The 15733-nt window shown below is 44.1% G+C and overlaps 1 protein-coding gene across 2 annotated transcripts; it reads right to left on the bottom strand.

The window, feature by feature from the left end:
* Positions 1 to 641: 641 nt before the first annotated feature.
* ETAA1 (ETAA1 activator of ATR kinase) lies at positions 642 to 11461 on the bottom strand. 2 transcript variants are annotated; one of them, XM_083599195.1, is made up of 6 exons: positions 11212 to 11461; positions 8217 to 8354; positions 7115 to 7191; positions 5360 to 5478; positions 2522 to 4527; positions 642 to 1394 (listed from the first exon to the last, which is right to left on the bottom strand). In XM_083599195.1, the coding sequence occupies exons 1-6, from the start codon at positions 11351 to 11353 to the stop codon at positions 1282 to 1284; spliced, it is 2595 nt and encodes an 864-aa protein (XP_083455321.1). In that variant the 5' UTR covers positions 11354 to 11461; the 3' UTR covers positions 642 to 1281. The 2 variants fall into 2 exon arrangements, with proteins under 2 accessions (XP_083455321.1, XP_083455320.1); XM_083599194.1 differs by having other exon boundaries at positions 11064 to 11440.
* Positions 11462 to 15733: the final 4272 nt, after the last annotated feature.

Raw genomic sequence — 15733 nt, 5'->3', positions numbered from 1 at the left:
CACCCCCATTGTTCAGCCCAGACACTGAGGTCCAGCTCCGAGGGTCTTCTGGCGGTTCCCTCACTGAGAATTAAAGTCACAGGGAACCAGGCAGAGGGCCTGCTCAGCAGTGGCACCCTTCCTGTGAAATGCCCTCCCATCAGGTGTCAAGGAGATGAATAACTATATAACCTTTAGAAGATATCTGAAGGCAGCCCTATATAGGGAAGCTTTTTAATATGTAATGTTTTATTATGTTTTTAAGTATGTTGGAAGCCTCAGAGAGCGGCTGGAGCAACCCAGTCAAATGGGCTGGGTATCAATAATAAAATTATTATTATTACTGCTATAAAACATTTTGTTGCTAACAGACTTTGCTGTCGATATAGGGAACCTATGGGCCTCCAGATGTAGGGCTCCAACTCCCATCAGCCCCAGGCAGCATGGCCAATGGTGAGGGATGATGGGGATGATGATGGCCAATGGTGAGGGATGTTTTTGGATTACATCTGGAGGCCCATAATTTCCCCAGCTGGGCTGTAAGAGTTCATCTATTGGAGCTCACCACATAATGCAGGTAGCACAACTTCCTGGCAGGGAATATGATGCTGATTCTTTATATGAAGCATTTCCCACTTATGGATCCGAAAAGAGCAACGTGATAGAAGCAGTTGCCATTTTTAATCACATTTTACAAAGTATACGTAATTTACAAAGATAAATAAATCTTAGAAAACTTTCCTTCGTTGTACTGTCTGTTCACAAAATAAAAAAATCACTTCCCCCTATACTGCTGTGGCAACCCAAAAATTAAAATGGTCTTGAGCTGTGAATAGATGTCTAGGCTAAACATGGCAGTTTTTCATTTATTCTATGGCTACATGCCACTAACAATGCCAACAAAAGCCCTGGAATAAATGGCATAGGAGTTGCTTTGTATTGGGAAAGGGTTCGCAACCAGATTGCTATTCAATTCAAATACCTTGAGACACTGGACTTTTCACATATTCCCAGATAAAAACTGTCACATCTTTGACATGGCACAGCTGATGCCAAGCTTCTTGTTAAGCAAAGTAACTGAGTACCAGCAAAACCATTCACATATGTAAATAATAGTGTTTCAAAACTCAAAACAAAATAGAGCAGCTCCTTGCCTGTCAGTTATCGGTATTTCTTTTAAGAATCTAGACAGAGCAAGGTGAAAAAAATAGGCAGAAGGACAGAATAATAATGTCTGCTTAGTGTCTTTGATTATTCTCCTGCCCATCTTCTGCCAACTCCTCCATTTCCAAATCTGCCAGCTCAGGTAGGTGCTGTATTTTTGAGCAATGCCTGCATTTTCCATTTTCTCCGCTCAAGAGCTTCTTGCTTTTTCCTTGCAATTTCTTCCTGAGAACACTTTCTGCTTTTCTGTTCTGCAAAAGTAGACATGCATTAGTAACTGAATTATTAAGCGTCATGATCTGAAGGTAGTAAAGTTTGTCTTTCAATGCATTAATGCAACAAATACAAAGCCCGTTGCGTCGATGTCCATTGAGCAAAGTGAAGGTTGATGGTTCTAATGCATTTGTAAGTCAGCTCTTCAATTAGATCATAAATTACAGAAACAGAGTTGGAAGGGACCATGAGGATCATCTAGTCCAACCCCTGCAATGCAGGAATCTTTCACCCAATGTGCGGCTCAAAACCATGACCCTGATATTAATTCTCATGCTCTTCCAATTGAATGATTAGGAATCGGAATCCAAGGTACTGTCCAATACCAGAAAAGGGAATAGTGAAAACTGGGAAGAGAAACTTTTCTGGATTTTACAAAAGTATGGATCACGTATAATGTGAGTTTTAAATAAATATGATAACAAAAGTTGATGGGGGAGAAGACATAACCAGAAGTTGCAAGACTGGGACACGATAACCTAGCAAAACATTTATTTGCATCAGTAACCCACAATAGTACAAAAATTCCTTCCAGTAGCACCTTAGAGACCAACTAAGTTTGTTATTGGTATGAGCTTTTGTGTGCATGCACACTTCTGCAGATACACTGAAACAGAAGTCACCAGACCTTTATATATAGTGAGAGGGTGGGGAGGGGTATTACTCAGAAGGGTGATGGGAATGGGTGATTGGCTGATAGGCGTGGTAAACCAGTTGACGTAAACCTGAGTAATACCCCTCCCCACCCTCTCACTATATATAAGGGTCTGGTGACTTCTGTTTCATATTCTGATCTGTTGTCTAGAAATAAACCATAGTTAACTTGCCAGGGGTAGGTTTGGATATACAAACAAACCATAGTTGGCTCAATGTTTTGTGTGAACCAAGTCGCTGAGCTTCAAAAAACCAAAGAATTTCAGAAATCTTACGTCTCTTTGATGGATATCACGTGTCGACACGTGAGCAGGGGAATAAGGAAATAATTTTGAAATCTTGTTTTTCAGGACTGCCTAAAAAGACATCAGCTGACCCTGAAAACCTTTCCAGTCATTTATGCTTAAAATGAAATCTAAACTAACAGTCAGCTTGCTATTCTGAAACCTACCTGTTTCAGACTGGGAGAAACACTCAGAGAGGTGCCTCTTAAAGACTGGCTTTGTGTTCAGGTTCTTCACTGTCTGAAGCAGGACATTTGGTGGGTTCTTGCTTTCCCCCAACGCTACATTTGTTCTTGAAAGGTTGCCTGCATTTACATTTTTATGGTCCATTCCTAGGTCTTGGGAACTATAGCTCTTCCTGAACGCATACTTTGATTTCTCAGCTGGCACTTGATTAATACTGCCACTATTTTGTACTTTGCTTACATGGCACAGGTCCTTCTGCCACCGTATATTATTAACACTCAGACACATATTTGAGAGAGTAGTTGAGTCAGTTACAGAAGTGAAACAGTCTCCAGGCACTGAACTTGACCTATTGAGTTTCCCTGGAACACTGTTTATGTTGTTCGTGTTACACTGTGCCCATCTGTGCTTGTCAGAAGTATTTGAACAGCTCTCGTTCATACGTAGTGTTGTAGCTGTAGCAGGAGCATGGAACGAGAAGGTTTTCCTACCCATACGGCTCTTTTGAGGCTGTGGGACGTTAGAAAGTTCTTGCGTGGGTCCTGAGAGGCAAGAACCAACCTCTAACTTGGAAGCATTTCCTATCACCAATTTAGCTTTTTCATTCTCTTTCACCGCAACTTGGCTCAGACTAGTTTTTTCTACATCCCCACAGACTTGATAAAGCAAGTCATCGTCATCAGCATCATCACAACTTGTGCCCCAAAGACTATCGGAATCACAAAACAATTCTAAAACTTGATCCGAGAACCTAGGCTCGTTCCAATCATCAAATGAAAACACATTCCTCTTTGTCACTTCCATCTGCTTTAGATGACCTGTGCTGGCTTGCTTAGCCACTTTCCTTAGGTCGTGAGGCCTTGTATTGGCAGAAACCGTAGATGACTGATGGCATATACTGTGCATACCATTTCTGTATTTTTCAGTCCGTAATGCAGGGGCATCAGAATGTACTGAAAAAGCAGCTTTTTTTTCAGAAGAACTGGTGCCAGTGGCAGGTTTTAGTTGAGTAAAACCTTCCCATATACTCTCCTTTTCAGGTTTCACTGAAGCAGAAATTTTGTTTTGCCTTTTAGAAACGGAATTTAGTTTATTGGGTTTTAAATTATAATCGTCATGCAGAACACCCTTTGCCTTTCCTATCTTAACACTTTGCTTTTCCACAGCATGTGATCCTGGAACACTGTTAGAGGAATTTAAAACTGCACAATGGGCACCGTAAGGTCTCTCAGAATCTATAGTTCCTTCCTTTGTTTCACTGGTTTCGTTAGAAGTATGAGCTAAAGTATTTTGTGGAACATCGATCACTTCAGGGTTCTGAGTAATTTGCATTAGAAATGAATCATCTGGCAGCAAATCGGCACCCCAGTCATCAAAATCATCACCAACAATCCCATCAAGCTTATTTGAGACAACAGATTCTATCTCAGAAGAGACTGCACTTGGAACTGTTTGTTCAGAAGCCATTTTAGCTTTTTCAGCAGGCAAGTGTTCCATAGATCTCGTAGCAGGTGATGAATCTTGTCTCTGATGTGCATCTTCAATCACAGATTCAGGAGCAGCTGTGAATTCATCTGGAGGGCACCCTTCCTCCAGCAAACTATCGTTCAATGAGCAATCTGATAGCCCTTCGCTCAGCTGACCACTACATTGCTGGGTAGGGCCATCAAAGAGAGCATTGAGTGATCCTTCAACATCAAGATCTATGGACTTCTGGCTGCTGTTTTCACAGTGCTCAACTGTCCCAGCACTCTTCTTAACTTCTCCAAAGGGCAAGACATCATCAGTTTGGGGATGCTCTCCAAGGAAGTGCTGCTGATTTTCCATCTGTGCTTCATCTTGATGTTCAACTGATATCATTGCCTCTGATAAAATGTGGGTATTATGGCATGGAGCACTTTGATCCTGGATTGCATCAGTCATGCTTTTATCAAATTGCTTTGCCAACTTCATAAGCTCCTCTTCTCTGTTTCTCAACTGAAGTCCTCTAGGAGAATGAGCAGAAGGTGAAAATGCATTAGGAACACAATGCATTTTTAAATGGCTTGCTTGTTTTATAGCTATAAGAAAACATACAGTGTAACTCAAATGAGGCACATTTTTTTACTCTTCAGTTCATTATTTTACCCCACTTTTCTAAGGGTATTCAAAGCAGCTTACAAATAAAAGCACAGGATTACAAAATGAAATCAATCAACAAATCACCATCAAACAACCTAAAACTACAGTATCAGATAAGCAAATGAAAGTAATTAAACTAAGACAGCAACAATTAAGTCAATAGAAGATAATTTCAAACCTACATTCTATTAAAAATGGCCTCAAACTATAAGGTTTTCACTAATTGTCCAAGAGCTTGAAGTTCAATAAAGTTCAATGTGACTTACTCCTAACTAAGCATGCACAGTGGTACCTTGGGTTAAGAACTTAATTCCTTCCGGAGGTCCGTTCTTAACCTGAGACTGTTCTTAACCTGAAGCACCACTTTAGCTAATGGGGCCTCCTGCTGCCGCCATGCCACCAGAGCACGATTTCTGTTCTCATCCTGAAGCAAAGTTCTTAACCTGAGGTACTATTTCTGGGTTAGCGGAGTCTGTAACCTGAAGCGTCTGTAACCCGAGGTACCACTGTACTGTAATGCAGTCTAATAGCAGATATAGAGGAAGGACAGTAGATCTTCACCAGCAGAGTGTTTCATAATCATGGAGCTACCACTGTGAAGAGGGAAATCAATCTATTTTAGGTTACAAACTTTATATCTATAAGTTTTGTGGATTTAATTACCATTCTGAAAGAATTCATTTTGGAATAAAACACACCTTGCGCCATTTACTTTTGTTCTACATCGTACTTTTGGCATTCCAGGAGTACATGGAATTGCATCATCACCAATCCAAAACCCAAGAAGAGATCCTTCAGAGCAGGCAGGTTTTTCATCCTGAACAGTAAGAATCAAATATGTGAACACCCTGGATGTTATTAAAAGTGAGTATCAATCAATTGTACCAGCTTTCAAAACTATTTTTAAAAGCATTTATTTATTTATTACAACATTCATATTCTGCTTTTCTCATCAAAAAGTAGAAATAGTAACAGCAGTAATAACAATACTATTAACATAATCCAGGCATTACCACCAATACCGTTAATACAAACTTAATTTTATTTGTATGCCTTCTTTTCGTAGTTCAAACCACACTCAAGGGACTTACATGGAAAAAAATTACATAGTTATAAACATAACAGAAGTAGTCACAATTAATCAAAACATCAAAAGTACACAACTAAATTAAACAATTTCCGCTTAAATCATAATAAGATCTAAAATAAAGATACAAAACTTAATATTGACAACAGCAACCACCACCCCCAGCAAAACCCTCTAAATAATATCCTAGTCCAAGAGACACAGCCAACAACAGAAAAATACCAAGGGCAAAATTTCAAAATGACTGCAGAGTACGTCCATAAAACAGAGATTTAACTACCCCACTCCAAAATCCTCCTTAAAAAGCCACATCCCTGCTGCCAACTGAAAACCAAGCAATGACGTGGACAGGTGGGTCTCTCTATGGAGGATGCTGCATAACTTAGGAGCCACAGTTGGGGGGAAAATACTGTTATACTTCAGGTTGAAACTGGGGTAGAAGAGTAGGAAGAGAACACCATCAGTTCTTGAGCACAAAGTGCAGTGAGTAGGCATTGATGCCAAGGTCTACAACGCTGCAGAGGGCTTGGTGCCACTCTCTGGAGCCTTCTGGTCCTTCTCCTTCTTGCTCTAACTGCCTGTTCATGTCCCGTTTCTATGAGCATGCAAGGAATGACAAGAGTGAGGAGATGGAACAGCATCCTCTGCTTGCCTTGTACTCTTGCTCTGGGTAATTAGGCAGATTTGAGTTTGAAGAGAGGGCAGTCATGTTTCATGGCCCATGCAACTCTTTCCTTGTAGTCTGATGGTACTATTGGGCTGTATCCCACTAAGTTCTACTCAGAGTAAACCCAGTGAAATTAATGGATCCAAGTTAGCGATTTCCATTAATTCCAATGGCTTTATTCTGACTATGACCAATGCTGGATACAACCCACTCCCTTTAATACTGAAGTCAGGTTGTGGCTGCTGACAGGGTTAAAGAAACACTATGCTTTGGGGGAAAACAAAGATGAAAAAACAAACCGAAGAGGGCACCCCACATCACAAGCCCAACTGAGAACCAAGCATGAGTAGGAACCACAGAATGCTGATTGTTAATGACCTGTTTTGAGGGAATACCTGGCTAGAACTCCAAACAAAGAGTCCTCCTTGTTAAGAAAGAGAAAGCACTGCAATGGTTGGTTGCAGGTCTCACTTGTATCTCCTAAAGTGAAAAGGTACATGCTAATATTAACGATAACATCAGTTAACTCTACACTACTTGAATTTGTAGATATGGTTTACTTTTATCCAAGTTTCCTTTCTAACTATACAGACATTAGAATTTCTCAAGAAGAAACTCCTTTCACAATGAAGGCTGTTTCTGCAAAAGAAAGAAAATGGATTGGGACTATGCAGCTTTACCTTAGGAAGTAATACTTACATGGGGAGCAATCCGATTAACAATTTCTGAAATCTCTACCGTATGCCCGCTAACCAACTGCTTCTTTTGTCCATTGCCTGAAAAACAAAACAAAAACCTTTCTAGCAACTGCTAATCACTAGACGATGGAGATTTCCGTAACTTAGAAGCAGACTAGCCCCTGCAAATATTTAAGTGTATGGCTTCCTACACATTATAGTGTGATGGCAGTAAAAAAAATTAAAACAATGTGCTCCAGAGTTGGAATAGGAAATCAAAGTTGGTAAATCTTCTCTTCCATTTTTCAGTCACAAGATCTCTAAGGCGGTTTACAAATACTATACAAAATATCAATCCAATCCACAATTAAAATGCCATTTGACAAGAATCAGCATTGAGAGAGTGGAATGCCCTGTTTGGAAAGTACACTGGAGACCAGCAGACACTTTGATGGCGGATACACTGCAACATTTTGTTGCAGTCTCACTTGCATCTCCTAAAAATCAAGCACAGTGGTATCTCGGGATGCGAACGGGATCCGTTCTGGAGCCCCATTCGCATCCCGAACAGAACGCAAGACGCGACAGCGCTTGCGCGGGTTGCGTTTCGTTGCTTCCGCGCATGCGTATGATGTCATTTCGGCCGTCTGCACATGCGCAAGTGGCGCAACCCGGAAGTAAAGCGCTCCGTTACTTCCGGGTCACTGCGGAGCGCAACCTGAAAGTTTTCAACCTGAAGCGTATTTATCCAGAGATAAGTATACTTAAGTATCTAGATACTTGAAGAGGGAAAGAGACATGTTTTCTTTATTTTTAATTAGCACCCAGATACCAGCCCTATAGCGCCCTAGTGAAAGAACTTACAGAGTGAGTTCTACAACCAGGGAACCAGCACAAAGATAGTCCAACTCCTTGATGCTACTCACTTCCCCTCTGAAGTTAGGGGTGCCAACAGCAGGCCATCAGCTGAAGTTTTTAATGATTAGACAAGTGCATACAGAAACAGGTGACCCTTCAGACAAACTGGCACTTGACCATTTAGGTCTCTCACCAAATATTCCCAAATGATTAAATACTGATATAAATAAGGCAGCCGTGAAATAAGAATGATAATAAGTAGATACCTAGCTTATATGCACTTGGTGACTGAGGATCCCAGAAGATTTCTTGCTGTACATCAGTTTCATTTGAAGGAGAACTAAATATAGGCAAACGTGAACTGGCAGGCAGCTTTCGTTTCGGAGTCTTATATGAACTTGTTTCTGTGTGAATACATGCACAAACAAAAATACTTCTGTAGAAATAAGCAAAACTGTTACACGCGATTTCTGTACCCTAATGAAGCAGTTCAAGATGTGAAACTGATTGAAGCAGATTTACCAATACAGTGGTGCCCCGCAAGACGAATGCCTCGCAAGACGGAAAACCCACTAGACGAAAGGGTTTTCCGTTTTGGAGGTGCTTCGCAAAACGAATTTCCTATGGGCTTGCTTCGCAAGACGAAAATGTTTTGCGAGTTCCTGTGGGGTTCCCCCCCCCCTTTTCCCCAAGCCGCTAAGCCGCTTATCAGCTGATCCGCTAAGCCGCTTATCAGCTGATCCGCTAAGCTGCTTATCAGCTGAGCCGCTAAGCCGCTGAGCCGCTTATCAGCTGATCCGCTAAGCCCGCTAAGCCGCTAATAGCGCTAATCTGCTAATGGGCTTGCTTCGCAAGACGAAAAAACCGCAAGACGAAGAGACTCGCGGAACGGATTCTTTTCGTCTTGCGAGGCACCACTGTACAGGCAATATTTATCAACACAGGAAATTGTCTTAGATAAAGTCAGAACAATGGTCCATCTAGCCGAGTACTGACTACACCGAGTACACTGAGCGCCAGCTCTCCAGGGTTTCAGATACAAGTCTTTCCCAGCTCTACCTGAAGATACTGGGATTGAACCTGGGATCTCTTGCTCAGCGACACAGGTGTTCTACCACTGAACTACAGTAGGGTTCAATCAGTTTTCTTCTGCCCCATCCTAAATGTCTGATTGAGGACCAATCACATTGGCTTCCCTGGAGCTCTACATAACTGCAGAAGCTATTTGCCATTTTGAAAGAACAGAAGTGCAGCCCAGATTCTTAGAAGATGTTAACTTTCTAAGCCCAAGTCCAGGAATACTACACTTCCCGCTCTACAATTCTCTGATTCTAAAATGCAGACCAGGCAGTGGGGACTGGATGGACTTTTTTCAGCCCAAGGAAGGGTAGCCTTCCAAGGACTACATGGCAATGGAAAGCTGGGTCAGAGGCAAAGATATATGCATGTTTGTACAGCGGGCTGCAATCTATTCACATAAAACCAGTGAATTATCCTGCAGGTCTAGTAACATTAAAGGTAAAGGTAAAGGTACCCCTTAAGGCTCAACCTTTGCACGAGAATGTGATGAGAGGAGTAGTCTCTTGACAAGTACGCTGGTGTCTACCTCCATGGCAACATGGACAACTATTGCACCTGTGGGGGCAAGGGTTCTAATGGCAATATACCAACACAGCTGCCACAATCAATCAATAGGACACCAGCTATTCTTCTTTTTTCTCTTCTCTCTTACTGTAGCATATTGCAATGCTTGCTTTTTAAAACACTGGTTCTCAAGCTTTTCATGAACCACTTGAAAATTGCTGGGGGTCTTGTAAAACCTCCTAATAAAGTTGTTGTTCAGCATATCAAAGCACATATGCAACTCCTATTTTTTTAGCTTTTTGTTCTTCAGCGCTTGCTTCAGTTTTTAAGAACCAAGATGTTTATGAACTTTAGCTTGGGAGGGTCTGCCACTTTCCCAAGAGAGCCATTTGTGGGTCAATGGGCCCCTTGCAATTGAGGGCAGCAACAGGCAACTATGAATTTCGAATTAAAACTGATCTGCAAGTGTCCCTTAGCATTTGCACGAGATTTTTATTATTATTATTATTATTATTCTAGGTGCCAGGAAGCGCTCTTTCCTTCGGGCACATAGGCTCTTCTGCATGGGTTCTACGTATTAACGTGCAAAGAGTGCTGCAGCCTCTTAAAAGACTTACAAAACTACTGCAGCACAGACCAGCCTTTCCCAACTGGCTTCAGGCTCCTGCTTCCGTTACAACCAGCAAGCAAACCGGGGGCCTTGTATAATGCAAAACATCTGGAGGGCACCCGGCTGGTAAAGGCTAGCAGGTGTCGTAGTGAATTTGTTCTGTGAACTGCCCTGAGAGTGAGTGAGTGTGGGTGTATGTGGGTGTACATATGGGTGGGTGTACATATGTGGGTGGGTGTGGCTATGGGTGGGTGTATGCGTGTGTGTGTGTATATATATATATATGTGTGTGTGTGTGGATGGGTGGGTGCCTATGGGTGCGTTTATATATATATATATATATATATATATATATATATATGGGGGGGCTGTGTGTGTATATATATATATATATATATATATATATATATACAGTGGTACCTCGGGATGCGAACGGGATCCGTTCTGGAGCCCTGTTCACATCCCGAACGGAACACAAGACGCAATGGTGCGCCTGCGCATGCCGCGTTTCGCCACTTCCATGCATGCGCGTGACGTCATTTTGAGCGTCTGCGCATGCGGTGCAACACGCTCCGTTACTTCCGGGTTGCCACGGAGCGCAACTCAAATGCGCTCAACCCGAAGCACATTCAACTCGAGGTATGACTGTGCATACTGTATATATATATATGTATGTATGTATGTATACTTACATACCCATACACATATATATGTAGGGAAGTCTTTTAAGGCACAAGCCCCTTGCTGGCTTTCGCCTTAAACAACACACACGGCTGTCCCTCCCCGAGTTATACAATGAGGCTAATATTATTTTTCCCCCAGCCCGTGAGGAATGCACGTGCCAGGATGGGACCGGGACCTTTGGCAGAGAAACAGTAAGAGACCCTTCCGGGGGATGCTCTGCCTACGTGCTGCTTACTCGGGAGTAAACTCCCGCTCAGCCAAGGGCGGCTCGCGCGCCCATCAGAGGCGGAGGCGACGCCGAGGCAGGCGGGACCCGCCGAGGAGGTCGGTGCCTCGGGGGACCCGCGGGGACAAGGGGCGCTCGTCCCCCCACGGAGCCTCACCCTCGGAGCCGCGGGGACTCTCTCCATCCTGGGCGCCCTCGGCGGGTCTCCGCCGCCTGCTGCTGCTCCGCTTCACGGGGCTCCGGAGGCGAAAATCCTCCCCTTCCGCTCTGGCCGCCGCCTTCCGCCGCTTAGCCGCCATATAAGATCCCCGCGGCGGCGGCGGCGGCAGCGGCGCTTCCCTCAGCGAAGCGCGCCCAAAACTCACGGCGCCGCCATTTTGGCCGGCGTCACTAGCCGGCGCTGATTGGCCGACGCCGGCTCTCCGGGAGCCGCAATTGGTCAAGACTTAAGCTAAGGGGATTGGAGGAAGAGGAGCGATCAAGCGTTCGGATGTGCGCGCGGCGGATGTCGCATCCAGTAGGGAGGCAGCTCTTTTTTTTAAAGGGGCCACGCTCCTCTCACTGAACCCTGCGGGATGTGGGGTGGGGTCAGCCTCGAAGGCTTTAAGGGAGGGGCTCAGACACAGGTTAATAGATGCCACGTCTCTCTTGGAGTGGAGCTTCCATGTGCAAGTGCAGTGTACCGTGCCCTCCTGGTGGTGCAGCAATGAAACTGCTAGTACATTTCCAAAGCGAAGCAGGGTCAGTATGGTTTCACACTGAATGGGGGACCACATATTGAGATTCTTGCACTGCAAGTGGTTCGATAATTAATAATAATAATAATAATAATAATAATAATAATAATAATAATAATAATTGAAATATACTCAGAGTCGCAAAGTGATTTCATGCTCTTTATTCAGCTCATAGTGGTGAGGAGGAATGAATGAAAGTCCCCTCAAAGCATCTGCTTTATATACATTATTTACACAATGGGCTGCACATGATTGGCTAATTCCGGAATTCTACTGTAAGCCAATCAGGTTGTGGATTCACTTCTATCTGGAGCATGATTGGGTGGTTCCTGCCAACCAATCATACTGCTGCATTGTTCTAGGACCAATCAGACTGCTGCCTTTTGGATCCTATTGTTCTAGGACCAATCAGACTGCTGCAGTTTGGATCCTATTCAACTCAGTACATAACAATAATAATAAATTTATTTATACCCCGTCCATCTGGCTGGGCTTCCCCAGCCACTCTGTGCGGCTTCCCAAAAAATATGAAAATACTGTAATACATCAGACATTAAAAGCTTCCCTAAACAGGGCTGCCTTCAGATGTCTTCTAAAAGTCTGGTAGTAGTTGTTCTCTTTGATATCTGGTGGGAGGGCGTTCCACAGGGCGGGTGCCACTACCGAGAAGGCCCTCTGCCTGTTTCCCTGTAACTTGGCTTCTCGCAGTGAGGGAGGCCAGAAGGTCCTCGGAGCTGGACCTTAGTGTCCGGGCAGAACGATGGGGGTGGAGATGCTCCTTCAGATATACTGGACCAAGGCCGTTTAGGGCTTTAAAGGTCAGCACCAACACTTTGAATTGTGCTTGGAAACGTACTGGGAGCCAATGTAGGTCTTTCAAGACCCGTGTTATGTGGTCTCGGCGGCCGCTCCCAGTCACTGGTCTAGCTGCCGCTTTCTGAATTAGTTGTAGTTTCTGGGTCACATTCAAAGGTAGCCCCACGTACAACGTATTGCAGTAGTCCAAGCGGGAGATAACTAGATGACTCTTGGAGTCCCTTCTAACTTTACAATTCTATGATTCTATGTCCGGGTGAATAACAAGTGGGGCTGCCCACCCCGAGGCCAGGAGAGGCGACGGGGGCTGCGGATCCCAACATTGATCTTTCTCCTTTCAGTGACAGGGTCACTGACCAGAAGTTTGCTTCTTTTTTAAAACCAGCCACCCTCCCCTGCTTACAAAACAGTCCTAAGCTTTGCATTATATCAAACACTGTTTTAAGCAAGTGCAGCTGAGTTTAATAGAGCCCCCCTGGCAAATATGCATTAAAGAAAATGCCTTCATTTTCTGCAGCTCAACCCCTGAAATCTGTGGTTTAGGCTGCGCTTCTGTACAAACCTGTTGAACTCAATGAGTTGGTTTCTGAGTAGCCTTTCAGGGTTAAGGATGCTCTACTCTGTGTAGGGACACGGGTGGTGCTGTGGGTTAAACCACAGAGCCTAGGACTTGCCGATCAGAAGGTCGCCGGTTCGAATCCCTGTGAAGGGGTGAGCTCCCATTGCTCAGTCCCTGCTCCTGCCAACCTAGCAGTTCAAAAGCACGTCAAAGTGCAAGTAGATAAATAGGTACCGCTCTTGCGGGAAGGTAAACGGTGTTTCCGTGCGCTGCTCTGATTCGCCAGAAGCGGCTTAGTCATGCTGACCACATGACCCGGCTCCCTTGACCAATAAAGCGAGATGAGCACTGCAACCCCAGAGTCGGTCATGACGGGACCTAAAGGTCAGGGGTCCCTTTACCTTTACCTTACTCTGTGTTGGCTTAGGGGAACCTGTGGCCATCCAGATGTTGATGAACTACAATTCCCAGCAAAGCCAGCAAGAATAGTCAATGGCCAGAACTGATGGGAGCTGAATTTCAGCAACATCTGGAGGGTCAAATGTTTCCCACACGTGGATTACAGCCTTTCCAGCCAGATTCTATATGCATGTTTACTCAGAAGTGTAGCAGGAACCCCCCCACCCCAATCACTCTGTTTGTACAAACTTCACACACACACACTCACACACTACATTCGCCACATTTCTGTTATAAATTCATAGAAAATCAACCATACATCGGATTTGCACTGTTCCATTTTATTTTACTCCATATGACAAGAACTATCAAAGGGGGGTGGCTTGGTCCTGGTCAGCCATAATCCCTTCACCGTCTCAGCACATCCACAGGAGCCCTGCCCAGTTGCTATGCCAACCCTGATGATCCCAGACAGAAGACAATCAAGATCACAAAGAAGTTGCATATGGAAGTGGATTCAGCATGGACTGAAACAAAGGACAATGATCAGATCCTCCCTCTGGGGGCAGGAAACTGCAAACTCCCCTTTGTCTCCTGGAAGTGACTCATGGGGAGGGGGGAAAGGAGGAACTAGCCAGGTGACAAGACACTCAGGTTACCACCAACTCCTCCCTCAACCCCTCCTTTCTGTAATGTATGCATGATGTTTCTGGGGGTGGGCTTGACCTAGAGGAGGGGAATTTCAAAAAGTTTTTATAAGACCTTGCACACGATTTTTCGGGGTCTTTCCTCTCTCTTGCAAGTGAGGGGAACACCCTGTTGCAACAGTTCAATAAAGGCCAAGCCTACAGGCTGCTGTTTTGCTCCAAGTTATCCTGGTTGGTGTCTTTACTTTTTGTCCAAGGGAGCCCTCGGATATTTCCGGCAACAGAAGTAAGTGTGTTAGGTAGGGCTTACTCTCAGTTAAGTGTGCATAGGATTTACTGCTGAAATATACTCAGAGTCGCAAAGTGATTTCATGCTCTTTATTCAGCTCATAGTGGTGAGGAGGAATGAATGAAAGTCCCCTCAAAGTATCTGCTTCATATACATTATTTACACAATGGGCTGCACATGATTGGCTAATTCCGGAATTCTACTGTAAGCCAATCAGGTTGTGGATTCACTTCTATCTGGAGCATGATTGGGTGGTTCCTGCCAACCAATCATACTGCTGCATTGTTCTAGGACCAATCAGACTGCTGCATTCTGAATCCTATTGTTCTAGGACCAATCAGACTGCTGCCTTTTGGATCCTACTGTTCTAGGACCAATCAGACTGCTGCAGTTTGGATCCTATTCAACTCAGTACATAACAACTGCCTTAGTTAACCTTCTCCATGCACAATGACTCCCCTGTGTGAATTCTCATTAACAGATCTGTTTCCAGTGGGCAGAGATCCCTGCTCACTAATCAAACATACATAAAACATGTGGGGCTCTGTTATGGAAAAATCTAGGTGCGAGGCTGCTCAGTCACCTGGCTCTTCGGGCAGAGCCCGCGGGTCCCTGCGGAATAAAGGAAGGAGTCCAGCAAATAGATGTAGACCAAAGTTTATTGCGCAACAGGTTGAAAGAGCAAATTTGAACCCCGAGGATGGGGTGACAAAGACTTTTAAAACTTTCCCACCATATCCCAGAATACAGTTCGTACAGGATCATTGGTACATCATTGCTACATCACTGACATGTCACAAAAGGGGAGGAGTTAACCTTGGCAAACATGTCCAGACAAGTCTTTGGTACAAGATTAGCATAAGCAGACATGGCAGGGCAAGACTCAGGTATAAGATTAGCATAGACAAATATGTCTTAAGTACCCACCACCCAAAAGTACAATAGAAGTTCCTTTGCATGTCTGGAGCCTGAGGCGAGTCAGGTGATGAGATTTGGCTTCCCTTGGCTAGCAATGAGCCCAGCAATTGTCACCTCTGGGAACTTCCTTTTTCAAGGGGAAAATAGCTTTGGAATGGAGGAAACTGGGAAAGGAGATGCTTTTATATTATTTTTTAAGCTAGGTAACTTCCCTGAGCTGTCAAGTTGAAAGGATACATTCAGGCATAATATTTGTAATATTTAACTTTAAAGATGTGCCCCCACCCCGGTAATTTCCGTAACAGGCTCCAACC

Source organism: Podarcis filfolensis, assembly GCF_964270895.1.
Source record: "Podarcis filfolensis genome assembly, chromosome: 2".
Classification (NCBI taxonomy): domain Eukaryota; kingdom Metazoa; phylum Chordata; class Lepidosauria; order Squamata; family Lacertidae; genus Podarcis; species Podarcis filfolensis.
The sequence above is the reverse complement of the archived record's forward strand: the minus strand, read 5'-3'. Positions and strand labels throughout refer to the sequence as shown.